Source organism: Melozone crissalis, unplaced genomic scaffold (assembly GCF_028551555.1).
Source record: "Melozone crissalis strain CALT ecotype California unplaced genomic scaffold, PUWL_Pcris_2 ptg000012l_1, whole genome shotgun sequence".
Taxonomy (NCBI): domain Eukaryota; kingdom Metazoa; phylum Chordata; class Aves; order Passeriformes; family Passerellidae; genus Melozone; species Melozone crissalis.
Window position 1 is genome coordinate 6,837,825 of NW_026535790.1, and position 27,856 is coordinate 6,865,680.

Below are 27,856 nucleotides of genomic sequence, written 5' to 3' on the forward strand. Positions count from 1 at the left end.
TGGAATTGCTGTTCAAGGATATATATAATATATAATATATAATACTCTGCTGGTATGAACTCCTAGAGAAATCAGTTAAAACTGTGTCATTAAAGTATGACTGCTTTGTTTTCCAACCAGAGTTGAAGGCAGTTTTCCAGTTCCATTATTAACAGTGATAAAGGAAATTCTCTTTGGGAGTTGGTTGAGATGAAACTCAAGACGCAGCAGTTCACCATCTCTGCTATCTTGTGGGTGACATCTGAGAAAAAGTCAGTGAAACGATAAAACAGCAGTGACAGAAGTGCCATGTGCTGTGCCTGCCGAGCAGCCCAGCTGCAGCACAAAGGACAGAGGCACAGGGTGGCCCTGCTGAGGGACCGGGGTGTCCCGGCTCCGGGGGCTGCCAGGCACGGCCCCAGCCCCGGATCTGGGGGAGCTGCGACAGCCTGGCAAAGGTGGCCTTTGGGACACTGCCTCCAGGACACTGCAGTGTGCTGTGACAGCCTGGCAAAGGTGGCCTTTGGGACACTGCCTCCAGGACACTGCAGTGTGCTGTGATAGGCAAAGGTGGCCTTTGGGACACTGCCTCCAGGACACTGCAGTGTGCTGTGACAGCCTGGCAAAGGTGGCCTTTGGGACACTGCCTCCAGGACACTGCAGTGTGCTGTGATAGGCAAAGGTGGCCTTTGGGACACTGCCTCCAGGACACTGCAGTGTGCTGTGACAGCCTGGCAAAGGTGGCCTTTGGGACACTACATACAGGCACGGCTGGGTCCTGCTTTACATGAAAATCCAGAGCCTTGAGCAGCCTAACTGGTGTCACTTTTTCACTCACAGCCCCCTCTGGGATGTTTGCAAGGGCTGTTATCAGGAAATTGCAGCTGTGGCTCCATCTTTACTTACCTCTGGTTTTGGGTGGGTTTTTTGACTTCTTGGAACTTTCTGTTTATGAACTAGCTAATCTGGAAAGGATGAGGTAGGAATGGAGCTGGTACAGAATGATATGGTGTTTAAGGCCAGAGCTGACTATTCCAGATCAAAACACATTCTGGAATTGGGTGGCAGCTGTACTGCTCCCTCTGACAGGTGAAGTGCTGGCACATGATGGCACAGGCTGGCACATGCCACCTGACCTCACCTGGGTTCCACTCAGGCATTTGGCACCTCCCTGTCACTGTCCAGAGGGCAAATCAGGGCCTAGACCTTGACTACAGAACTCCTGCTGAAACATCCACATCCTGATGTCAGACTGGAACCAGAACTCTGGAGGTGTTTTCATTTCAGATATGTTTGAAGAAGGGATTTGTTTCCTTTTTTGTTTTAGACACACCCAGAGTCTTAAAAGAATAAAAAGGTGACGTTCTGGTACAAGTTAGAATAAATCCATAAAACAAGATTTTATGTGAATTATCAAAATACTAAAGCTAGACTATTTGAGTATGAGCCCAGATTATATCACAAAGTCCACATTTGATTCAAACTACAGTCTGGGGATCTTGTGGGCTCCCTCAGTTCTCCATACTGCCAACTGCAGTCATGGGATAATTTTGTTATGGATTAGTTCAGCACTCCAAAAATGACTAGCACAGATTCCCTGGATTCATATAGGAATATCTTATTGCTTCCTCTGAAGCAAAATTAACCTGCTGCAATCTTGTTTGGTATTTACACTGTTCTCACAGCTGAGATCTCCAAAAGCCTCAAACAGTAGTCACAGCAAGGCTGTAGATTTTGCTTTTAAAGGAATATTAAAATACAATCTGTCATTGGAAAAGTAAGGAAAATTTTGAAGCGGCTTTTCCTTAAAAAAAACCAAGCCCCAGTAGTCAACAAAATTAATTTTGGTTAAGAATTCCAGTTTTTCAGTAAATTATTGGGTAATCTCACCTGTTAAGTCTAACTACTGAAGAAATTAATAATCTCAAAACATTTCAGCTTCTACTTTAATTTCTTAAGTATAAAATAGGTCATATCTTGATAAAAGTCTGATTATAAAATATCTTGTTTCTTTCAATGATTTATATTCAATTTCATTGATTCCTTGTGTTGCTAAAGTGTATGTACACAGTTTTCTCCCAGCTATAGCTGAAATTATGTCAGCCATGTACTTCATAACTGACAATTGCACTTGTTGATAATACAATGATAAAGATCCACTTTAGTCAGAACCTTGGCACTAATTATTTAAATATGGGAATAAAATTGTATACATTCAAAAGTTAAGGAAAAATAAAACCATTTAGCCATCTTTAATCAGCCGTAAATGGCAACAAATTAACAAAGTCTGAAACAATTTAATATAATTGACAAATGTAGTAGTGACCATTTATTCATGGAGCTTATTTTTGTATGCACTTCTGCTTCCATAACTAAGCATTCAGTGAAAAAAGCTCCATTGCAGGCTGTGATGAATCCTTCCTTCCCCTTTACTTCTGGCCACATTCTTCTGCTTTATTCTATATTTCATATATTATTCTACATTCTATATTCATTTTATATATAATAAAAACTAAAATGTTGTTAATGCTCTTCCATTTTGTAAAAGAATCTAAATATTCTCGTATTACTCATTTCTTGGCACATAACAAATACTTAATATCTTTTCCACTGTGGAAATTCTACTCGAAAAATTACCTACTTCCTACTGTTCTAACTTTTAGAGCAATTTGCTTCTTCTTGTCAATGTCTCTTGGCCCTAAATTAAAAGAAACTAAACTCTCTAAGAAGAGGCTAATAGAAATCTGTGCTTTGCTAATATTTAGGAAAACAAGCAGAGAAAGAATATTATCTTTTACAAAATGTTTGACACTGAACCCTACTCACAGCCTATTCCTAATGTGCTATTAGCTGCAGTGGACAGTTTTACAGATGAGTTTTGCAGTCATTCCTCTGAGGCTATATCAGATCCAAAGATTTTTGTGACATACTGTTTCGTACCAAATGATTTGAATATTTAAAATAAATTATTTGAAGCAAGTATTTGAATTCAGAAATTTAAGTACACATCTCAAACCTTATGCTATACTCTCATTTTCTAATGCTTATTCTTCAGCAATAAAAGTGCGTAAAACTAAATTAAAGTTATATGTTATTTTCTCTTGTGTGCTTTTTTTAAAAAACATTTTCTATTAGATGCAGAGTCTTTACGTAGGAGTGTCATTTGGAAATAAAAAGAATGCTGAACATACACCTTGGCATGTTTAGAATAAAAACAGGCAAAAAACTCTAATGAGTTTTTTACTAACGACTAATGTTAATAGTTCAATTAGTTTCATACTTTATACCTAACTGTAATTATAAAGGCTGGGTAAACCTCAAGCCAGTCTGTGTTACACTTTCCATTTATGTCAGAAGGTGCAAGGGATCATCTTGTGATCAGTAGTCCAACAGGAGTGCTGAAATATTGATATGAAGATTTCAAATTAATGTAATGACCATTTCCTATTCTCTGTCTATACATTAATTTGAAATGCTGTTGCATCTTGCACTGTTTTATTTGAAGGACATATTCCAGCGTGTTTTGACCTGTGAATATAAAATTGTTCAACACTGCTCATTCCATCCTTCTAGAAAGGAATTTTCTTGTAACTGTAGTATTTCTCTGGGCAGGAAAAGTTCTGAGCCTCAGTCATAGCAGCAAGCCTGCTTTGTGACCTGGAGGACATGACCTGAGGTATTTTGCTGCATGAAAAATGAGATACATTCCTACAGCAGAATGAAGAAGAGCATCTCCCTGGAGATTAAACTTTAATATAAAAGTGGTATGGTGAATCCACCCAGTTAGTTTCTTTCCTATGCCACCAAATATTTTGAAGGGTATTTAAAGATAGGAGCAGATCCTGTCAGAGGGACCATGGCACACCATCTATAATTTCTGTTAAACAAGTCAGGGAAGTCAAGAGTACATTTAACACAAAGCAGTGACAGCACTGTGTGTGCCCCACACTCAGCTACTGAAATAAATGTTACCAGCACTGCACATGTCAAACTGATGATGTATTGCCCTGCAAGACCAAGACAACAACAGACCATGTTTACATGTGTATGTTCTGCCTTCTCCTTCCAGAACTGAAACACTGCAGGCTCCAGGGGAACCTGCCACCCAGCAGGAATAAACTGTGCCTGGGACACCCCTGGGCATCTCTCCCTTCCTGGGAGGAGCCACAGGGCAGGACTGCATTCCCAATGGACTGGGCCTTCCTCAGAAGCCTCAGCAAGAGGTACAGCCACACAAAGGCCTTCTGAGCTGAGTAGGCACAGAACACCCGACAACCCACAATGTCTTCTGCAGGTATAATCATCATTTTATTTTGAGACTGTATTAAAACATGATTATAATATTTTGGTGCATTTAAATAAATGTACTGGACAGATCTATGCATTTGATAAATGACCTGATGTGTGTTTCCAAAAGCAGTAAATATTCTAAGTGAGGCTCACAGAAGTCATTTGAGTTAGCTTGCAAAACAACTGTCATATTTTCAGATACATAAATGCTAAATTCTTATGTAAAAAACAAGTTAGTTGCACCAAAAAAATGAAGCTCTCACTCTCAAGCCAAAACAGACCCCTCTTCATAATCCCATGCAGTTATCAGCATGTCCCTTGGATTTATGACTTATGACATTTATTTACCAACAGGTGGTTGCATATCTTGCCATTTATATTTTAAGCAACAGTAAACACAACTAAAAATAATATAAGACAAGCAAAATAAAACTCAGTGGTGTTTTTAAAGTGTTTTTAGAGAAAAGTTGTATTTATAAGCTAGGTCTTCAAGTAGTTCTCACCAGGCCCAGCAATACAGAAGAATACTGCAAGAGCAATAAGGATTTTTAGGGGCATTATGATAGTGTAATGGAAACACATCTGCCCCCAAAAGTCCCTCATTTTCCCTGCGGTTAAAAGCCATGCAGGAAGTGGTGAATGCTGTGGAACATCAAGAGTGAAACTATAAAGAAAAGATTTTTAAGTTAGAACAACTTTCCAACAATACCTCAGGATTTCATCATTTTCTGTTAATCCACTGGATAGTAAAACTGTAGTTTTTCCAAGGATCCTCTAATTCATTAGCTCTGGATGGAGAAAATGGTTCTGTCCACGCAATAAAGTGAATTTTGAGGCAGATATCTTAGAAATACTATTTTTGGGAAGCAAAATACATTTTGCATGAAGACAAGACAGGACAAGATTTCTTCTTTCAGCTCTCGAAAAAAATCCCAAAAAACCCAAAAAAAACCACCAAAACAAAACCCCAGGATAATCATCATTAACTGTTGACCTGCATTTCTCATTTTTAAGGATACTTCATTGACAGAGTGAATATTAGTTTATAGAAGAAAGTTATACATAATAGAATTATAGAACATCTTTAATTTTAAAGAATTTTAAGATATTTTCCAATGAACTGTCTGGGCAGTTTTCCATACATACAGAAGGACCAGTCAGAGTGAAAATACAAAGGGGAATCCCAATTTAGTAGGCTGAATTATCCATATTTATAAATATCACTAGTAAAACAGGTAACACATTTGAACTTTAAGTTATGCCCATTCAATTGGCATGCCCAGTGAAAAGTTATTATTTTAAAACAATCTCCATTGAATAGCACCTAACAGGCATATCCTTCACAGATTCTTGTAGTACAAAGCATAAAATATAACAATAATATTGTTGAAAAAAGCAATGCTCAATTCCTCATGTTATTTAGTACTATGTTCTGTGTAATACATTTGTCCTTTGTTCATGTTAAATATGAAAAATTAACTAAATTCTTTTCTCAGGTTCCAGAAACTTTAACATGATCTCACTTGCATTTTTTATGGATGTAAATCAGTGAATTCAGTGGAGATACTTCTGACTTAGAGCAGCATCCAGGCACCTACTGACAGAGTTGTGTGTACTTTGTGTGCTTTGAAATAGGCCTTTGATTAAAAAAAAAAAGCTTTAATACAAACAGCAGCAGCATCAAAGCAGAAAGCCAGATTTTACTGACCATAAAACAGAAATTTTTAACAGCAGCAATGTGTAACATCTAGAAATGCCCTTTCAGTACAATTACTGCATTCACTTATTTTTCCTGATGCATGTGGGCCAGTCTTGAAACATCCTGGAATTATTTTTCTCACCTTGTCCTACAACCTTGCCTTGCCAATATATGCCTTGTTGTAGATGACAAAACACATTTTATATTTTTGGGGGGGTGTGTGTGTTCTTTTTTAATTCTTGTCCTGAACTACAAATGAAAATCTCCACTTAAAAAATTAGTGTCCAGATACTATTTTATATTGGTTCATATAGAAAGGCCATGATTGCAGTAAAAGATTTGGACTGTCTGACTGAAGCTGAGATACTTCAAATAGCAAAAATACTACTTTATACTGTTGAATTGTAGTCTCCCCCATTAACAGCTGAATTACATTTAACAGTATTAACTGAAAATATCAAAATAGTTTTGCTTAGAAGTTTTTCATTTATATCAACAGTGTAAGTATTCAGCATACTAGGAAATCAGATAGGACTCAAATTTTTGAGACTTCTTTTGAGCTGAGCTAGGAGAAGGTATACTCCAAACAGGAAAAAAACCCAAACAACAAAACTCTGGAGCATATCTGCAGAGAATTACAATTCCAATATTAAAAAAATGTTGGTAATTAAAGAGCCTTGTATCCAACAGGGAGTCAGAGATCAGGGGTAACCTGGAACCAACTGCTAAGGTATAGCCCTGTCAGCAACCTCACAAAGCCAGTTACCTTTCTAATGCATGGGGCTTTATTTCTGTTGATATTATCTTTATTTACTCTGTAGGTGTTTTAGGAAAGGTCCTGAAAAAAATTCCCAAGCTGAATAAGGCCTATCCATTCACACTTGAATACAGAATTATTGCCCTTGCCCCCAAACCTTGGAAACAAGAACTATTTGGGCATTTTGACAACAGGCAAACTCCCCTGATTCTTTGTTTCTTTTTTCCATGTTTATACCTTTACCAAATTCCCTACATGTTTGCACTGTTTGACTGAGAACAGCATATGGCATTGCAGCAAGGGATTAGTGTAGTTATTACCTGATGTGCACTGTGAATTGGGCAAATGATGCTTTAATTTCATTGATTCCACCAGAAGCTCAAGCCACAGGGTCTGAACCACTTTTCTACCATGTCTTCCACTACAGCTGCAGCTTCCAGGTGACAGCAGTGGTGTTCCCCAAATCTCTTAAACCTGTTTACAAAAATCCACTTCTTTGTTTTGTTTTTGCTTCATAGGCTTCTAACAAGATTTCCAAGGCAGGTAAAATTATCTTTTGAGTAATGTCCTTAAAAAACATGCCTGAACAGACTGGTTTGTGTCTGCATAGACCTTTCCTGTGGCATGAGCTCCAGGTTCTTCCCAGGGCAGCAGGGCTGCTGTGTAACACTGCAACAGGGAGCAAAGAACAAGGGACAGTTTAAAATTCAGACCTCAGGGGTCTGTGCTCTTGCCCTGGAAAAACTCTGGATAATTTCCTAGGAAAGGACAACTGATTCTGCAGCCTTTAGTAAGGCAAAATTTTAATTGTTCCAGGTCATGAGTTTCCAAACTTGGGGTCAGTAGCTCTCTGTCTCTTTTTCTGTGGCTGGATCAGAGGGGAGTCACAAAACTTTTCTGTTGCAACACAGGATCAGGACGTGTCAAAGGTTGAGGCCTTGCTGCAGAAAATACAGGCCCCAGAGCCAGCTCCAAACCATGCCACAGGATTCCAGGGGAGATCCTGATCTTTTCACTGCTTTCAATAAAATTTCAAAAGTAAACAGATTAGGCCACTTGGTAATCCTCTGCTGATTCAGTGTATTTGTGAGCTGGTTTTTTAAAGGTTTACTTAAAAATGCAGAAAATTAATTCTAAAAATGTAGTTTTAAATTTCTTCTAAATAGAAAGACAGCTAGTTGGACTTTCAATTTTGTAAATTATAAATGCAGTAAATAATTGGGGTTGATATTTCTAAATTTTTTTTCAATAATTAATGACATTTTTATCTGAAGAAAATTTAATTTTTATTACAAACATACCATCTACTTTTTATCTTCTGTAAATTTCTTTTTTCAGATCAAATGGCAAGATAGACTGATCCCAGGTATTTAATTATTAATACTGTGGATACACAGTGCACTTCAGGAGTCTCAGCTCTGAGGCCAGCACCCCAAGCTGCACGCAAAGCTGCTGGGAAAACCAGTGTGAGGGAAAGAGATCAAATTTTTATAACACAGATGTTTAGGAAATCTATCAATGTTTTCTCTAATCATCATTAATTTAAGTAACACATACAAAATGAACATACATTCAAAGTTTAAAATATATGCATGATATCTATAGCAGCAGAAAATTGTCTGTTCTACTGCACACCAGAGACAAACAGGAGCTCTTTCTGTAAGTTATTGATGGGAAAAAATGTGAATAAAAATATTGTATGAGGAAGGCCTACAGAAGCATAACTGTGTTCTTTAACACTGCTCATTAATAATTTAAATAGTGTATTAATTCTATAGCTAGGTTATTGGTGCTAGAAGCAATGCAAGTGAATTTTATATATCCTCAGTAGAGAACCAGATAGCAGATAGAATCTATTTTAAAAAATAATCTAAAAATAGCTGATTAACAAAGTGTGATCTTTACATCTTACTGGAAGTAGCTGCACAAAATTACATTTTAATTTAAGAGCTTTTAAGTAACAGTTGGTGAGAAGTAACTGTGGTATTTCAGCAGAGCAGAGCTGATCTTTGCTGATGTTTGGATGTGTTTCTCTTTTCCCTTAAAGCAAGATCCTCACATTGATCCACTTTCTCATCTCTGATTCTCTGCTCTTACATTCTCAGAATACTAGAGAAGAGACCACAGGAATTAAACCAATCCAAATCTGACAACTAGGAAGACTGGACAAGTCTGGAATGTATTCACAAAATAAGTACCAATATACTCTAGTATAAGTCAAAAATAAAAAATTTCTACAGTTACATTTTTAACTTAATTGGCTTATGAAAATTTAACCTTTCATAAATGCTGCTTCTGAACAGTATAATTTTCATGGAAAATAGTAGCTAAAAAGCATATTAGCACCACAGTTCTGACCTAAGCTCCTCCAAATCAGATTTCAGTCTTAAACAAGTGAGGAATTTGTTGCATTGAGTTTTGGCCACATCCTATTCCACTTTTGTTGCAATTATTTTTCTGTAAAATGTAAAATGTGAGAATTCTACAGAAAAACTTGATAACTCATCCTGCTATTCATTTGCATAAATGTACAGATCCTGTACATGGTCATCAGATAGATCACATGCCAACAACTTTGCTTTAACAGCGTGTCACTGTCTCACTTCAGCTGAATTTCCAGGCCTTCTTGAAATACTCAAATTGATTCAGTCTGTATAGGTCAACTCTTAAAATTAACCTGACTGCAGTGACAATGTGATCACAATGTGAATGTCTGGATGTTTATGTGTAGCTCAAGCAGGTGATTAGCTGGCATTAAATGTCAAAACTATGACAGACACATTTACACTAGCTGAGCTCCTGCATGTATTTTGTGTGAATATGCTGCATAAATGAAACCCTGTATAAATTACATTGTGTATCATGTGTTCATTCAGTGTTAAATATCTGTGCAGTGTATTTGGAACCATGAGAAATGTTTTCAACATTTTCTAGAATCCCATGAAGAAACTACAGCTATGTAACTTTTAAGTAAAATAATACTTCAATTCTTTGCAATATTGATACCAAAATGTAAATAGTAACACGAACTTAAACAGCTCTACCAAGCTCAGGTTTACACTGCCTTACTCACAACAATATATTTCACAACTTTTAACAGTACAAAAATCAGCAGTTTTTAAATTGAATAATAGGTAAAGACTGTACACATGTGGACACACACAGACACACAGAAAGGATACATTACAACTGAATACTTTGTGAGCAAAAAAAAAAAAAAAAAATGAGGTGGGGATTGACAATACAAATGCTACCAGTGTTTAAAAGATTTTTTCAAGGTTTAAACTGTCTCTCTTTTCTAGGGACCATCTTTTCTCCCAATTCACCTGTATTGCACCCTTTGAAAGGTGACTTTTTCTTCAGCTTTTGCTGTCTTTTTAAGAGAAAAACACCACCAATAGTTAGAAAACTTTTATGTTTAACTTTCAGAATTATTTTATTTTCTATCTACTTTTTTATTGCTGAAGACAATTTTAAAGCTAAAACATGATTATTTATTTAAAGTGTATAATAGCCCTTTACTAAGTGCAGCAGTAGTTTACTACTAAGTTTACTGTCCAATGTAAGAGCCATAATGTGCTGTTTTCTTTTGCAGAACAAAGTGACCACCAAAAGCGGGACTTTGTGGGCCAGTTGGATAAAACATAAGCTCATCTCGCCCCCAAAACCCCGACTCTGGAACCACAGCCTTCCAAGATTCAATTTGTAAGTAAAGTATCTTTGTGAGATATGCCCAATCAACTGAGTCACTGCTTATAGAGTGGGTAATTTTCACACTAATCAAAAGAGAACGTTACAGCCCAGTCGCAATACATCCTCCTTCTGTTTCTGGACAGCAGGAATTGCTAACAGATACTAATTGATTTTATTAATATTTTATGAATTATTTATCAAGGAGGTAAGAAGTACCTTTTCTAAGTGTCTATAAAATGACACAGAATAACAGTTATTAGACCCAGCACTCAATATATCTATTAAGACTTCTCAAAGTGTGTAACAAGTTATTATTTATGTTTCACTGTATTTCAGATTAAAGTTGACACATCATAGAGAAATAGCTGTCATTATTCTAAATTTGTTATTTGTACAATAAACTAGAAATTATTTTCGCTTTAATTGAAAGCAGGTCTCTTCCTACTAACAATGATAGTCTCAAGCATTCAGCTCTACATCATCATCTTACTACCCTCAATATTGTTTCATAAGATCATTCAAAGATGAGAGGAATAGTGGAAATTCACAGACAAAAGGAACATATATTCTAAATCTTCACTTTATAATTCCAACAGAGCTTCTATATAAAATCCATGTTTAAAAGCATTATAGTTTACACTTGGATGGCTGAAGTAAGTTAATGCTGTCAGTTACTTTAAAAGAAACTAATTACTGTCCTTGAAAAGCCACTATTACATTCATTCTACGTTTGATAATCAAAATGCGGAGCTGAAGAATGCTGTCCTAGCTGGACTGCTTTATAAACACCTTTATAATACATCCTGAAAGGAAAACGCAGAAGAGTTGATGGAAATTCTGGCTAAGTAAAAATGTTTAAATAATTCCTCTTTCTACAGACTATACATTTTAACCGACTTATTTACGGCTGTGATGATTTAGGAGGTTTTTCTGGCTTTCACACGACCTGATCAGACGGTGCGTATCGACCCCCTTCGCACGCGCGTTTGGAGTTATTTGTGCCTGGCGAAAGTCGCCGCAGCAGCCACGCGGAGGCAGCGGGACGGGAGCGGCGGCCGGACACCGCGGGGAGCGCACACCGCGGGGAGCGGACACCGCGGGGAGCGGACACCTGTAGCTCCCGCGGGTGCCGGCACGGCGGCGAGCCGCCCCTTCCCCGCGGGCCCGGCGCCCCGCCCGGCGCGCACCCTGCGCGGCCTGCGGCAGGTGGGCGCGGGGCCGCGCCGGGAGCTGCCCGGGGCCGCGCGCCCGCCGATGCGCGGCCCCGCGGCACCGCCGCCGCCGCTCCCGGGGCGCCTTTCCGCGCCCGCGCTGCCTCGGCCGCGCCCGCACGCCCCGGTGCCCGCCCGCCGCGGAGCCGCCCCATCCCCGCGCAGGGCGCGGCCCCGGCTGCCCGCGGAAGGGGGCGCGGGGCGGCGGCCGCACCTGCAGCCTCGGCGGGGACGTCGCGGGGCCGCGCTGTTCCCTGCGGGCGGCGCGGAGCGGGGACGCGGAGGGAGAGCGCAACTCACCGCTTGTCAGTGCCCGCGGCGGTGCCCGGCGAGCCGGGAACGGATCAGCGCCCGCAGCGAGCGGGGATCCCGCGCGCCGGGAGCCGCTCGCCGGGCAGGTCCCTGTTCTTGAAAGGAGACAGCCCTCCGGTCCTCGCTCCGAGCCGGCTCCTTCCGTTGGCAAAATCCTGACTCATTACATAAAAAGATCACCCTGCCAGGCGCCCTGAAACATTTCTTCATCACGGTCACGCCACGAGCTAAACAAGAGGCCACATCAAGGGGAGGGGGAGAGGGGGGAAGCGGAGAGCAAAAAAAAATCCTGAGGGTTTTTTTTCTTTCATTAAGATCCTTTTCCTTGAAAAAAAGAAAAAAAAAAGTGCAGGAAAAAAAAAAAAAACCAACCAAAAAAACAAAGAGCAGCAGCCGGGAAAAAAAAACTAGAGAAGATTCACTCATTGTTGCCACAAAGACACCTCTCCCCTTCCCACTCCTTCTCCATGCTCATTCCTCCAACAGTGCTACAAAGACGTGCAGTCTGCGCCGGGAGTTGTGAGCCCGAGCCGTGAGCTCCTCAACTCCGCGGGGGCCGTGCCAGGAGACCCGGGGCGCACAGTCCTCTGCGAGGAGGTGTGGTGAGTCCAAGACCGTCCGAAAATTATTTTTTTTCCTAGAAACTACCACCAAATATAGTAACAGGGAAGGGGTATTCCTAGAAATTCGGGAGACGTCAGAAAGGGAAGATTTGTGAAATTCAGCTTCACTTCCTGCAGAGGGCTCCTAGCACAGGGATAAAAAAAAGGCAATAAAGTGCTTTTCATGCTTCTCTGATCAGATAATGGTTAAAAAAAAAGAAAGGTAAAACACTTAACTCACATTTCTCTGATACAATCTAATAGTTTTATATGGGAAGAATGCTAATCAGTAACCTCCTTTCCTCATTTTCTAATAATATTTATTAGATGTCTATCTCCTGTATTTATTTTCTCCACATCCTCATGTCAGACCTATGCACGCAGCAAATAAAAGGAATGTGCATATGAGTGGAAAATGGGCCTAATGATAACCCTCCCACATATCACAGAAACACGGAGTGTTTGTGTGTTATTTTAAACAGGCTTTGCCGTTTGCATCTTTCATGCTACACGGATGTGAATAATTCATGTCCCCACTGTAGATGTGTGCAATATTTTTACTCGCATGAATCGGAATTTGTAGCTTGGCTTTTATTTAAGGGCTTTAACACCGAGTACTGCTGAGCACTGTCAGTCCCCATGGACCTAATGGTATCTTAGGCTCTTAATTAATTCAGCTCAGCAATTGACAGGATCAGGCCCTGACCGACAAACGCAGACCTGCACGCTGTCAGGAGCCACATTATTCCTCGTGTGTCTCCTACATCTCTGTTTGCTTTGTGCTAGTGTCTAACACCCAATCCTGACTCATATCTTCTTTAAAAACACTATTTCATATGTTTCATAGGAAGCAGAATTGAATGTTTGCAAAGCAGAGAGAAATGAAGATGTTATTATAATCTTAATTATATAAAGATGTCAGTGCATTTGTAATAAAGCATTATTTATCCAGGAATACCAAAGGTTGCTATAAAAACCACAAAACCAGCTTTTAGGGGAAGATAATAGATTTCAATGTGTGCAACTCTTGCAGGTTAATTGGATTTCCTTAATGAAATTCCCCTCAGCCACATGAAATCCTTGAGTTTGTTCTTTGAATTTCATTATGACTTGCATTGTCTTCTCTGCCCCCAAATCAAATGCAATAAAAACACGGGAGTTGGCTTCACTTCAGTGTTTTATGAACACTCACATTTAATCAAAACTTGGTTACAGACACCTTGTCTTTCAGCAGCTTTGAAGGGGAATTAGCTGAGTTTACCTGACACTCCTGAGTGTGCTTTTACTCCTAAGTGTGTTTTAACTGTTATTGCAGTGCTCAGTAAACAATTGCGGCAAAATACAGACCCAGGTTTCACCAACATGCACCCACAGTGTTTCGTTAGCAATAATGCCTGGTTAGAAGTAGATTTACTTTTAAGTAATCTCCGGGAATTCAAAACAGCTCTAGTTAATTGCAAAAAGGCCTTTTTAATCTGGCTGGCTTACTTAACGGCACACTGCTCCACTCTGCTTGTCACTCTCATTTCCTGAGTGAAAAAGTGAATGGCAGCTTCAAGCTCAGGATCTTTTAATCATTAAAAGAAATGGATGTGCTGTCCTCTGTTGGTCATACTGGTTGTCACAAGTAAAATTGAATTTAAAAGGCAGGCAAGAGGCTGTTAGAGTGACAAAAAAAAAAAAGAATATGAAACTAAATTAAATTTTCTTCACCTTCTGCATTCACCAATAACACTGCACAGTGTAAGGGATTTTTTTTTTTAATTATGCAATGATAGAAACTGGATTATGGAGAGAACTCATTTCACATGACTGTAGTACAAATTCTCCCCTGGCATTCCCTGGTCCCCTGCTGCTGGGTCACCCTCTGTGCCCGGCGTGTGGGTGCCACAGTGAGCTGCAGGTGCCCTTGGGAGCCAAGGCTGCAGGGGGTGCGGTGCTGGCAAGCGCATGGCCACAGAGATTTGGAGTTTAAATTTCATATCCCCCGATCTGGTCTGGGGACAGGGCCATGTGTGCTGGTCTGCGTTCAGTGTGTGACCTGTGTGCCCCTCAGTGCTGTGTGTGACCCGTGTGCTGGTCAGTGCTCAGTGTGTGACCCGTGTGCCCCTCAGTGCTGTGTGTGACCCGTGTGCTGGTCAGTGCTCAGTGTGTGACCCGTGTGCCCCTCAGTGCTCAGAGTGTGACCCGTGTGCTGGGTCAGTGCTCAGTGTGTGACCCGTGTGCCCCTCAGTGCTGTGTGTGACCCGTGTGCTGGTCAGTGCTCAGTGTGTGACCCGTGTGCCCCTCAGTGCTGTGTGTGACCCGTGTGCTGGGTCAGTGCTCAGTGTGTGACCCGTGTGCCCCTCAGTGCTCAGAGTGTGACCCGTGTGCTGGGTCAGTGCTCAGTGTGTGACCCGTGTGCCCCTCAGTGCTCAGTGTGTGACCCGTGTGCTGGTCAGTGCTCAGTGTGTGACCCGTGTGCCCCTCAGTGCTCAGTGTGTGACCCGTGTGCTGGGTCAGTGCTCAGAGTGTGACTCGTGTACCCCTCAGTGCTCAGAGTGTGACCCGTGTGCTGGTCAGTGCTCAGTGTGTGACCCGTGTGCTGGGTCAGTGCTCAGAGTGTGACTCGTGTGCCCCTCAGTGCTCAGAGTGTGACCCATGTGCTGGTCAGTGCTCAGTGTGTGACCCGTGTGCCTCTCAGTGCTCAGTGTGTGACCCGTGTGCTGGGTCAGTGCTCAGAGTGTGACTCGTGTGCCCCTCAGTGCTCAGAGTGTGACCCATGTGCTGGTCAGTGCTCAGAGTGTGACCCGTGTGCTGGTCAGTGCTCAGTGTGTGACCCGTGTGCCTCTCAGGGCTCAGTGTGTGACCCGTGTGCCGCTCAGTGTGTGACCTGTGTGCCCCTCGGTGCTCAGACTGTGACCCGTGTGCCCCTCAGTGCTCAGTGCATGACCTGTGTGCCAGTCCGTGCTCAGTGTGTGACCTGTGTGCCTCTCAGTGCTCAGTGTGTGACCCGTGTGCCCCTCAGTGCTCAGTGTGTGACCCGTGTGCTGTGGTGCCTCAGTGCTCAGTGTGACCCGTGTACCACTCAGTGTGTGACCCGTGTGCTGTGGTGCCCTGGCAGCCGGGCAGCCCCTGTGGGCACGGTGGCGATGGCAGCCCGGCCTTTGCTGGGCCGTGTGATGCAATTCCCGCTCAGCCTCTGCCTGGGAGCCCTGCTGGGTGGAAATGCCCTCTCTGAGCTCTGCTGCTAAGCCTCGCTGGCTGCTCACTTCAACAGTAACATGTAGCATCTGCAGAGGATTGGGGGGATTGTAGCAAGGATGATTAGAGGTGTAGAAAACCTGGCCTAAAAGGAGAGATTTTTAAGTTTGGGCATTGTGTCGTCTAAAAAGAAGAAAGTTGAAGGCAAATAGCACAACACTGAAAAAAGATCTAACATCAAGTAAATGAATCCATTGTGGTAGTAGACCCGTGTGATATGTTAATTATTTCTACCTCTTAACTCTTGCTGGAGTTACTGTTTCTGGGCTGCACAAGTTTCTCCTAGGCTTTGAGTGCACAGATAGTTTTCTAATTACAAAATTAATTTCAAGTAGATAACCACAAGACATGTCTTAAAATGTTACTTAGCAATGTTGCTCAACAGAATGTAAGTTCTGTCTGCAAACTGGAAAACAGGCTGTGTTACCTGATTTCTGTGTCATCTAACACAGACTCACAGGCCTCAAACCATCGTTAAGAGGGTCGGACACAGCCACAGCTCTTGTGCATACCTGGCTTTGTCCTATATTATTTCCAAAAAACAAGCACAAATTTATGAAAGCTTTACTCATCAGTGGCAAGGTGGCTCATCTCCACCCTCCCTGAGAGGCTTATCCTTGACACTGTAGTAAACAGAAAGCAGTATTTATCAGATATGTGTTTTGTCCTTGAGTTTGATTTTTTCATTTAGTTTTTACAACCCTCCTATGAAAGTAGTTTCAGGGACATGGATGTACCTCACTGTCCTTTGTATTCCTAAGTAAAAATATGTAAGAATATTTACAAAATCCAGTGTAAATAGTTAAGGACATTTATTTCTGTTCATACTACAAATATACTGTTTATATTCCTGACAACAATGGTGCAGAATATGAGAGGAAGATTTGTCAGGCAGAGAACAAAATTGATTGTGTAGACACAGTGATCAGTAAATTTCAAATGGTAAGTAAATATCAAACATGAATCAATAAAGATTTCCTTCAATTAGTAATTATTTTCTTATTTACACTGTTAGGATGCATTTAAGTGCTGTCAACCCTTAACTGTGTGTTAAGGTTTGGTGCCTGGTGCCATCAGTGTCACTAAGTTGGACCTCCTGGCCACTTGTGGTGCTGCTGGATCACCTGTGTCCAAAGCACTCAGTGTTTGTTTCACTGGAGGAGGGGAGCACTGCTGGGCTCCTGTGAGATAACCACTGCACCCTTTCCTTACCCATTTTCAGTGTCACAGGGAGGTTTTTTCTATTAAAAAATAGGAAATGTAAAGTACAGACTAATCAGATTGCAAATCCTTCTAAGTGGTTAGTGATAGAGATGAAGAAACCTCATGGTTTATCAATCAGAAGAAAGAACCAAATTAATAAATACTTAATTTCATGGTGGTAGGGTGGGGTGAACCAATGAAAGGGACCTGGGGGATTACAGGATGATCTTGATAGCTGCAGCCTCTGGAGAAAGCTCTCTTCAAACAAGAGTTTGAAGGAGCTGGAGATCTCTTCAAACAAGATCCTGCAGAGGCTCCACTTGTTTCTCCCAGGAATGACTGCGTGATAAGGTAGGCACCAGCATTTGCCTCAATAGTGTTGTGTGGAAAAAGCGTTTGACATAACTTCCACTAGACCTCAGCATTCATCTTGGCCTTTCGCATTTCAAACTATTTTTTGTTTCTTCAGGCTGAGCTGAGGGTCTCTTGAAAGCAGGATTACAATCCAAGGAAAAACGAAGGAAAACTGTTCTGCTCCTGCAGATATGAGAAGGACGGTCATGCAGCCGCTGAGGGATGGGCAGGAATGACCGAGGTGGAGGCAGGGCTGGCACAACATCCACCAGAACAGACCAGAACCTTTTGCTGGGGCCGGAGGAGCCGCAGGAGCCGCTGCCGCCGGTGCAAGCGCCGTGGCTGGTTACCTGCGCTCGGGGAGAGCGGCGACCCGCCCGGGGGCGTGGGGCTACTGGTGCCCAGCGCGCTACGGCGGCCGCGGCTCTGCGGAGCTGCCATGCCCGGTGCCGGGCGGGTCGCGGGGGCTCTCTGGAGGGTCCCGGGGCCGGGGCTCCGCCTTCCCCTAAAAATGAGGGGAAAGCTCCCGCCTGCACGTACCCGCAAGGCACGGACGGGGTTCGAACCCGTGATCTTCGGTTTACGAGACCGACGCCTTACCACTTGGCCACCGCGCCTGCGTTAACGGTTCTTCCTGACGCCTTTCTATCGCTGGCGCCACTCCCGCACGCCCGCCCACGGCCCGCCCCCGTGCGTGCCTGGGCTGCCACCTGCTGGGGGCGCGCGGCCCTGAGGCGCTGAGGGCGCGGCGGCGGCTGAGGGGGCGGAACGGGAGGGAGGGACCGACCCGGGCTGCCCCCGCTCCCGGTATCGTTCTGGCCCTCGCTTTCCCTTCGTCTCTCTCTGGCTCTCGCTCTTGGAGCTGCCAGGAGCCTCCCCTCTGGCTGTAGGGGCGTTCTGAGGGCAGCGGCGTCTGCAGCGTCCGCCCCGGGGCTGTGAGGGCGCGGTACCCGGAGGCGGCACTCGAGGCCTCACATCGGCCGGCACGGCTTAGAGAGGGGGAAAAAAGCGGGATTAAAGTTTTCCTCTTCCAAGAAGAGAAGCAGGAATGCGAAACGTTGGGATAACTAAATGGTAAATACTGAATTAAACACATTTGCTGCCTGGTAGCTGTTCCCTCAAAAAACTCAGTGTTGTGAATTGCAGAAAAGATACTAGATATTTTCTAGACAGGATCTCCTAGATTTTTACAAGTGTGACGTGAAAACAAAGGTTTTAGTTTTAATTTAATGTGTTGTGGAGGTCTGTTTAAATTCTCCATGAAACTGTTGCTTGATATCCCAAGTTCTATATTCCTTTCGGTGTGCTTTTGGTTTCCTTGTGGAAGAAGCGTGTGAACATATTGCAGAGGTGCCATTGTAAAGGTTTAGATCAGAGCACTGATTTGGTAGTGCTGTAATGCAGGTGCCTTACAAGGCTGATATAGAACCAAAATAACTTCACTTGGAAGAGACCTTCAAAGGTCCTCTAGTTGAACCAACCTGCAGTGAGGAGGGGAATGTTTATGTATCCTTTTGGGATGTTCTTTGAACTGTCATCATGGAAAGTTATGCTTGATGCCTTGAATGTATGAAAATATTTTAGTTCTTTAAAACTTATGATTTGTTAGGTTGTCTGTGATAACTCTATGCCTGCCTGTATTTAAACAGAGTGATTTGAATGAGCTTGCCCTGCAGTGAAGAGGGTTTAATTTAAATTACCTTACTGGATAGTCAGCCCTTGTAAAGCTGCCCTGAAAGTGACCTGGTTTTCCAGTCCCTGTGGGCATAACTGATGGCCTGGCAATCTGAATGCTTGCTGGAATTTTTCTGCTAGTCTTGTTCATCACATGCCCTTATCTGGACTATGGAAAGCTAGGAAATGAGAATGGCACTGTTGTATTCTGCTTTTGTCTTAGTGTAATCACTGCAGCATTTCAAAGTGTGATGGTGTGTAGGAGTGGAAGCTGCCTCCCTCAGCTCTCACATCTGTGAGTTTATGAACGGGTGACCTCAGAGAGCCACTTATCTCCCCTGGCTGAAGGAGTTACTCTTAGTATTACCAAGCTGGCAGCAGAAAGGAGTTGTTTTAACCATTCATGTTTGACTGATGATATACCATTTCTGGCCTACTTGCTTATTACAAAATATGCTCTTTTATGTGCCATACTTGCCAGTTGTAACTTGTCATTACAGTTCCTGTGCAGCTCACATCTGTGTTTATTAATGGTTTTTGATCCTTATGAGCTGAGAGGTAATTTTGTGGTGAGTGGAAGGAATATGTGAATTGTTGGTGGAATTCATGTTGGTTTTATGTCTTCAAATACACTACATTGTAATAAATGTATTTGCTTGGCATTGGGAACAGTATTTAATGGTAAATCAACTTCTATTGATCAAGTTCTTCCATAACTGTATGGGGAGATGGAAACTTCAATTTGAATTCACATAGATCTTCTAACTAGATTAAGAGGAAATGCTTATTAAAGTTTAAAAAATTTGTCTACTCTCTGGGCCTAACTTCCTTAGTGTGCCTGGAGAAACTGTTTCTATCTAAACAAAGTGTTTAATGGTGAGCTGATTTGTCACAATAGTTTTTATAATTAAAAAAAGTTAACTTGATCTAAAAAACTGTAATTGCCCTTTCAGTGTCTGGATACTTTTGTTTGGAAGTGTCTTTCATGCTGGCCCTTACCTTGTTTGAGCTGGGTGTTAAAGCCTTTCCTCCATGCTGAATCCTCCTTGTGCATTAAGGGCTGTTCTCCTCTGACACAAACTTCTTTTAAATACAATGTGGCTTTTCAAAAGGGAAGTCTTAGAGGGCTCTATTGCTGATTTAGTGTCTGTTTCCATGTGCAAAACATGGCCTTTCAACACATTCCCTGACTCTTCTGAGATACACTCAGGGGAACAATCCTATTTATGTAGATGTGGTGCAATTGAGTTTTATAAAGACTTGCTATGGGATGCTGAGGAGCTGTTGCAGCTACTTGAGCTTTGACTTTGTCTTAGCTGTATGAAAGAATGTTTCTGTTCACTATTTTACTTTCTAATCCACAGCACTTGTCTTGGAAGGGGCTCAGGAACGATGCAGTAGATGGCAGAATGGCCCTGCAGTCCTTTTTCTGCACAGAACACTGGAGACTCACAGGTAATTTTTTTACAAGAAGTGAAGTATTTATCTTAAAGTTTCTCATTTCATTTATGGATAAACACTTGAAGAAAAAAAAAACCCAGGTGCTGGCTGTTGGCTCTCAGCAGCTCTGATTTGTTACTTTGATTTTGCATTAAGAATGTCTTGGTAAAGTTGCACTATACTTTGAGGTGTGGGGAAATCCATGTGACTTCTTTGCCATCAAAGAAACATCTCCTACTTGAGACACTCAAAATACTCTAAGGAATATGTTCCTCTAGCAACATCTGTACAATAAACAAGAAGCCAATAGGCAGGAGTAAATGGCATTGAATGTGCAACAGAGTAAAGACAAATGTGCTGATGGCCATCTGTAGAGCATGTTTGAATAAACTGAGTTTTAACTGAAAATCAAGGTTTAGCCTGTGGAAGAAGTTCACTCAGCATAATCTCAAGTTTTATCAAGCCTTGTTTTGTGTTTACATCAAATAGTAATATGAACACAAACTTGTGAAAGAAGGTTATGTGTTTATATGTTGTCACTGTAAAACAATCAAGCCCCCAGACTGTCAGCTGGCACCAAACAAGTGCTTTATCTCTGTTATACTCCAGCTGTAATTTCTTTAATGCACAAATACATGGTCAAAAAGTGCTGCACTTGTTTTGCAATATTTGTGTTTGGTGTGTGATATCAAAGGTAAGTTTGTGGCCCATACAGCCCACAAGCTTTTACAATGGTTAAAGTTCACAGAGAAAAGGTATTATATGAAATTTACAGTGTTTGGCAGTAGTAGTAGGTTTTAATTTTTTCTGTTTTACTCACTTAATTACTGCTTACTACTTTATGGAGTTTTTAATATTTGGCCAAATATCAAAATTTCTGATGTTATCAGTGTAGAACAGACTTTAATGAGGAAGGGTGGGTGATTAGTACAGGACTGCCTTCACAAGAGGAAGTGTAACACTAAATATTTAAATGAAACAGCTTCATCTTTAAAAGAAGCTTATGCAAACAGCTTGTAGCTCATACTCCTGAAAAAATCCATTCAGGTGTTCCAGAAGCTGAGCAGAATGCAAATCAAAAATACAAAATCTCACAACCCTACACATCTTGAAAACCTTGGAAGAATTTGGGAAAATCATGTATTAAAGTGCATTCCAAGAGGTTTGTGGTGAGAAGACAAGGGGGCACAGATTCAAACTGAAAGAGAGTAGGTTTGGATTGGGTATGAGGAGGAAGTTCTTTACTGTGAGGGTGCTGAGATACCGGAGTGGGTCACCCAGAGCAGCTGGGGCTGCCCCATCCCTGGCAGTGCCCAAGGCGAGGCTGGGCAGGGCTTGGAGCAGCCTGGGACAGTGGGAGGTGTCCCAGCCCAGGGCAGGGAATGAGATGAACTTTAAGGTCCATTCCAACCCAGGCCATTCTATGAGTAAATGATGCTATATTAAAAATTGCTGAAAAAAAAAAATGGAAATCCAAACCTAAACTTCAAGGGTTCAGGAAGTCTCTGTTCTTATAGATTTTGGCTCTGATTTTAAAGACAAACCATAATTATGTTGGAGTTTGTCGAAGTGCAGATTCATTCTTACTCCTTTTTGTGAGAAAGGTACTTAGAACATAGGCCAAATATATCAGACCCAAAAAAGCCAGAATGATGTTTTCATTTTAAGTAGTAACCATGACAAATGAACACAGTTTTCCTTTTTTATTTTGAGACACTTAGCAAAAATGCTGAAATATCAAACATTTCCTCAGTAGCTACAATATTGCCACTATGTACAAAATATTTGATAAATGTAGTACACATATAAAAATACAGTATGCATTACATATATACAGTACAATGTGCAAAACATATGGCATTCAAACATATGGAATTGATTTTAGGGGTGCAAACAGCAAATACAAAGGCATCATGGTTCTAGAAAGGCAATACATAAACTGACGCCCTGATTGCCATAATTTGCATTTAGTAAAGTAGTGCTTAAATGAAGAGGGCCCCAGAGACAGGTGTTTATCTTCTTCTTTTCACAAAATGAGATGCTAAGACATAATTATGACTATGAAAATAAGAAGAGAAACACCTACTCGGGTTAGCGTTATTTCTACTGCAAGCAGTACTGTGAAGAAAATCCTATCTGGAAAAAAAGCCTGTGCTATTAGTTACTACAAATTCCTCAAACAACAAAAACAAATCTGTACTGTTAAACATCAAAAACAGCTTTGAAAATATCTACATCCTTAATTTTAAAAAAGTACAGATAACACTTTTGGGGACTTAATTTCCTATGTTTTAAAATACAAAGTGCCTCCTTTGGCAATATAAATGGCAATGCTTTGGTTCCTATTTAAATTTTTATATTATTATAATTTATTTTAGGCTGTCTTTTGAATATCTGAGCTGTATAATTTTATAAAAATAGTGTGATTATATAGTTATTAACCATTCCCTGCTTTCTTTTTGAGAATTTGCTCTCATAGCTAGAATGGCTTTTTTTGGCTAGATTTCTACAAATACATTTATGAACTTTTAACTTAAAAACACTTTCTATTCAGTATTGGACACTACAGAATGATGTAGGTGTCTCTTTTTTGCACTTTATTCCTAGCAAACTGGTATCAAAGGAATATTTGAGATTATCTCAGGTTTTAATGGATGCTCTTTATTGGCCATGTATGTACTATGTGTAACTCAGTTCCACAGATCTCACATAAAACACCTCCTGGGGTATGGTCTAGAAGTCACTGAAAGGTGACTTCATGGACCACAATACAAAGAGTTTCAACAGAACATTTATTAGAGATAAGTGGAAGATTTTTTTCCAGTTTTAATAGAGTTTGCTTTAAGTTTACAATACACTTAAGATGCCATCCAAATAATAACTGTTTACATCGGTGAACTTTCCTGTGTTTTGATTACATAATGCCCTTCCAGTTCAATGTATCCTGTAATTGCAGTTTCTCTGCCTTGAAAATAGTTCAGCAGCTTGTACTTGTGTTCTGATTACAGTGCCTACACTTTTGAGGCACCTGAATGCTTGAGATTATGTAAGAGAAAAAGTTTAATATTGACACTTCTCTTTGGATCACCATCTTCTCTGAACATGACTCTTATTGGTGAATTTAGAAATACCTGGGAAATAAATGTCAGTATTAAGTAGTGATCATTTCTAAAAGCTGTGGCCTCAGCTTTCTGAAGTTCTAATTCTGCAGGTCTGCAAGCCCATGTTGCTGGATTACACTTTAAATTTCTGTAGAGAACAACTGCCAAAAATTAATTTTATTGTCAGAGAGAGTATGACAGTGCTTTTTTAACTATTTCAAAGGTTAAACAAAATTTTGCCTGTAAACTTCCTTGCTGTAACTGATGCTGAAGGGCACTACAAGTGTGCAGCAAATTCCATTTCTCTACTGAACACAGGATGTGACTCCTCCTGAGTAACACCAGCCTAGGAAAACATTGTCTGAGCTCTCTCTGTCTAGATGTGGAAACAACCAACTTTTGATTTTCATACTGATTAAAAGGTATTCTTAATTACTTTGAAGAACCCACTAACACCACATTTGATAGGATGCATTCTGTTAGTATACTGCAGCCATTAAATGGCAAATTTAGTGCCAGTGCATTCCTTTGCAACTGTTCTCTTAATGAGAAAGATTCAGTTCTGTGCAGTCAAACTGCACAGGCACAATTAAATTTCTAAGATGTATTTGTGCTACAAAAATTTTCATGTAAAACATGCACACACAAAAGTCTAAGCAAAACCTATTTCTGCCATAAACAGGCATATACAACTATGGCAAACATATCACATTTCAGAACAAAGTCTAAAGCAAACCATTTTATATAAGGTTTAATACACAATTCTGAAATGTACAGAAAAGTAATCACACATTCCCTACACTAGAATATTTGTACTTCAGAAACTAAAATGATCCCTTAATTTTTATTTTTTTTTCAAATAGACGTTCAGAGCAGAAAGCTATACCGTACTGATAACAAGACATCCCAACTGTTTGGGTTTATTTCTGCACAAAGATTCCTATGGATTAATTAACATTCTACACTGCCAATAAGGGTAATTTTGTAGCAAGATGACTTTGCCAGTTTCAAGCTGTATTTACATGCACATCCAAAACGACAGTACAGTTGCTCTCGGTTAATTTGTCCTCTAAAAATTAATTTCCTTGCCTCTCATTTAATCAGGAGGCAGGGTCAAAAAGGGATAACTCTAACCACACATATATTGTATGATGTCTGGTGTATCACACATAATAAACTGACAGTACTGCAGAACACTAAATTTCATTCAGAGTTGTTCCTATCAGACCAAGAGTCCTTAATTCTTATTCTCGTAACAGCCGGGGGCACTTCGTATCTCAGAGTGTCAGCTCCCAAGATTGGATGATGAACAGGAATGCAAAAAGTTGAATGTGAAGTGTTCACTGTTATTGAAAAGTCCTATACCATCAAAACTTAAGGCAGACAGTCCTCATGTAATATTGTACTCAAGTATTGTAGGCACAGCAAGAAGGAATAAGGAATTCTGTCTTTCAACTGTGTGTAGTGAAAATCTCCAAAGATTGTTTCTTGTATTACTTTCATATTACAGTAATTCCTGGCCAGTAAAACCAGTGAAGGTACATAATGATTTAAAGTGCTGTAATTGATATGATGCAAACATATGGTATCAGTTCAAACCCTGAATCCATTCAATGGAATCCATTATTTTATCTGAAGCCAATGGAACTCTGTCATATCAGTAAACCAGACTGTGTTATATCTGGAGATGCAAATTTTCAGTTAATTCCGTAACATTTTCTGACAAAAGTATTTGTTTGATGTTAACATGATTGTGTTGTGTTTTAATTTTTGAAAAATGTGGTGAAGGTTGCTAAGTGGCTAACAGCTACTTACTGTTTTCAGTATTTCTTTGATACATAGCATTATTCTAAGAAGTAGGCAAAAGCTTTGGGGCATTTTTTCATTCAATCCTACAAAACTTTATTTTTGAAACTTGTTGGTGAGGAAATAACCATGCAATGAGATCAGTTTTCAGACTAGAAAACATGCAATATTTCTGTATTTCTGGAAACAGGGAGTGTTTCCTTTTATCTTAATTTAGGAATTCCCTAATAGGAAATTCCAATTTTGTGTTTGATTATAAGCCTCCATCATCTATGGCAACATTTAACAGCTATTACCTGAGAGACAACCATAGAATGTCAAAGTATATTAGTTCTACTTGATTTTTTTGTTTTTCTTACTCCTTTCAAAATAGACTCTGAAAACAACAATTATGGGCTTTAAAACAACAAAAAAATATTCATGTGCTGTGCTGTGAGGTAAGAGCTTAATTTTTGCTATTCTCTGTTTCAGATATGCAGTATGCCTTCTTATCACAAACAGTACATTCTGATCCTGGTGTTTAGGATTTGCACTGAGCAGCTTCTCTGTTGGTTTCCCTGATGTTATGTAGTGGCAGACAAAGCTGTTTAACAGACAAAGTGTTCATTGAGAAATTATGGTTGTCCTGTCAGCACTGTCCCCTGCAACTTGATCTCATCCTACAAACATCTTTTATTGAGGGCATTGGGACTATTATGCATAGATGCTTGCAGGACTGTAGTATACAACACTATTAATTAAACTTTTCTACTTCCTCAAACTTTTCTAGTATGCTGAGATACTGGATTCAATGATCTAACAAATATCCTCAAACACAAAGCAAAATAGGATATTTACTTCCATTATAATAATCTCTTGTTTGAAGACCACTGTGTTCCCCTCTGTTCACAAAAATAAGCTATATAAAGTTAAAAGAGTATACAAATAACTGTCTGATATACACATTAAAACCTAGCTATTAAATCCAGAGCATTGCTATAGAAAATTCAGTGTTCTCAATATTACCTGGCATTAGCTACAGTGGATTTCTTGCAGTTACACTTAATATCCCTTTGGATGCAGGTAAATTCCTCCCTCATGATTAAAGAATGGGGGAAGTGTTTTAAAATCCACAAAAGCAAAATATAAAAACAATTTGAACAAATTAAGAGACTAGAGATATGAAATTTCACTGAACCAGCCAGTGCTTCTATTTGCCTTTGCCCTCACAATTAGTTCTGAACCTGGCTCAGGCTTTCCACAGGAACAATGAAGTGCAGTGATACCTCCCCTCCCCCAGCCATTTGCTCACTGGGTCAATACAGAGAACTGACATCTCACTCTTAGTTTAGTCATGTTGTGTTGCTCATTTAAGCATTACAAAGTCAGAGATGTAACTTCTCTCTTAAATATTTGTGATACATTTACCTTGGGGTACTTTTAATCACAAAGTAAAATCATCCTTTCTTGACTTGTGAAATACAGCTTCCAGAGGGCCCTGATCTGCATTACTGATAGGTGCATAAAGTGATTCACTGTTGTAAACTTGAAAATCAATAAGGAATTAGCTTCAAGCATTTGTTCTTCCCAACATTACTGTCTTAGTTTATATTAACTGCAATCAGAATGGTTTAATAATGGACCTCGGCTGTAGAGAGACTTGCAGGTCGTGTTCTCATTGGCTATAGCTTAATCCCAGTGCAACTGTAGATCTTGTGGATCTAGAAAGTCAGTGGAAAACACGCTCGGGGCAGCAGAACTGAGAGGGGTGAGTCCAGATGAGGAGCTGGGCATTGGAATGTCCAGCCATTCCATATTGTCCAAATTTGTATCGGGAAGGTCAAGAGACAGACAAGAATTATTAGTAGTAAACTGTGGGTCAGATGTTTCCATGGGTGAATGAGAGTGATCTAAAATGCTGGAGTGATTAAGCAGATCATTCTGGAGGTCTTCAATTAAAGAAAATGACTCTCTGTCCTCATTACTGCTTGTCAGTTGAGGAATTTCATTACCTGATGGTAAAGTTCCATCCAAGAGGGCTTCAAGTTGGTTTTCCAAACTGATAGACAAGCTGGTTGTTGGTTCTAAGGACACAGGAGGGGGGGCCATTTGGATCTGCGGAGGTGGACGGGATATCACTGTGTTCACTGGCATTGTAGTGATGTTGGCTGTTACTGGTCTCATTTTAGATATGGGAGATGGTTCTTCTTTTATTGGAAGGGAAATCTCTGCAATAAAAAAGCCCACTATTGAATTCAAACAGATAATGACATAATAGCCTCCTACAGAGAAATTCCAGCTCATTTTGGGATGTATCCATAGTGAATTAAGTGCAGTAGCAGTCACTGTGCTGCTCCAGTCATATTCACATGTATCAGACTTTGGCATGGCCTCCATGAACCACAGAGTATTTTAAACAAGTCCCAAAGTTCTGCTTTCAGTGATAGCTCAGCAAATTAGCATGAGTATTGATGAAAAAAGGAATGTATCTCTAGATGTTACCTTAACCTCCT

General features: G+C 40.6%; 1 protein-coding gene and 1 non-coding gene across 5 annotated transcripts in view; both read right to left on the minus strand.

The window, feature by feature from the left end:
• Nucleotides 1-17,888: 17,888 nt before the first annotated feature.
• On the minus strand, nucleotides 17,889-17,960 carry TRNAT-CGU (transfer RNA threonine (anticodon CGU)). Its single transcript has one exon. It is a non-coding gene; the product is annotated as a tRNA-Thr (tRNA).
• A 4,181-nt stretch (nucleotides 17,961-22,141) lies between these two features.
• Nucleotides 22,142-27,856, minus strand: part of MRTFB (myocardin related transcription factor B) — a 67,506-nt gene continuing 61,791 nt past the window's right edge. For all 4 annotated transcript variants that reach the window (XM_054270592.1, XM_054270594.1, XM_054270595.1 and 1 more), the window contains one exon: nucleotides 22,142-27,571. In XM_054270592.1, coding sequence (XP_054126567.1) covers nucleotides 27,033-27,571 — 539 coding nt within the window. In that variant the 3' untranslated portion in view covers nucleotides 22,142-27,032. The remainder of the gene's footprint in view (nucleotides 27,572-27,856) is intronic.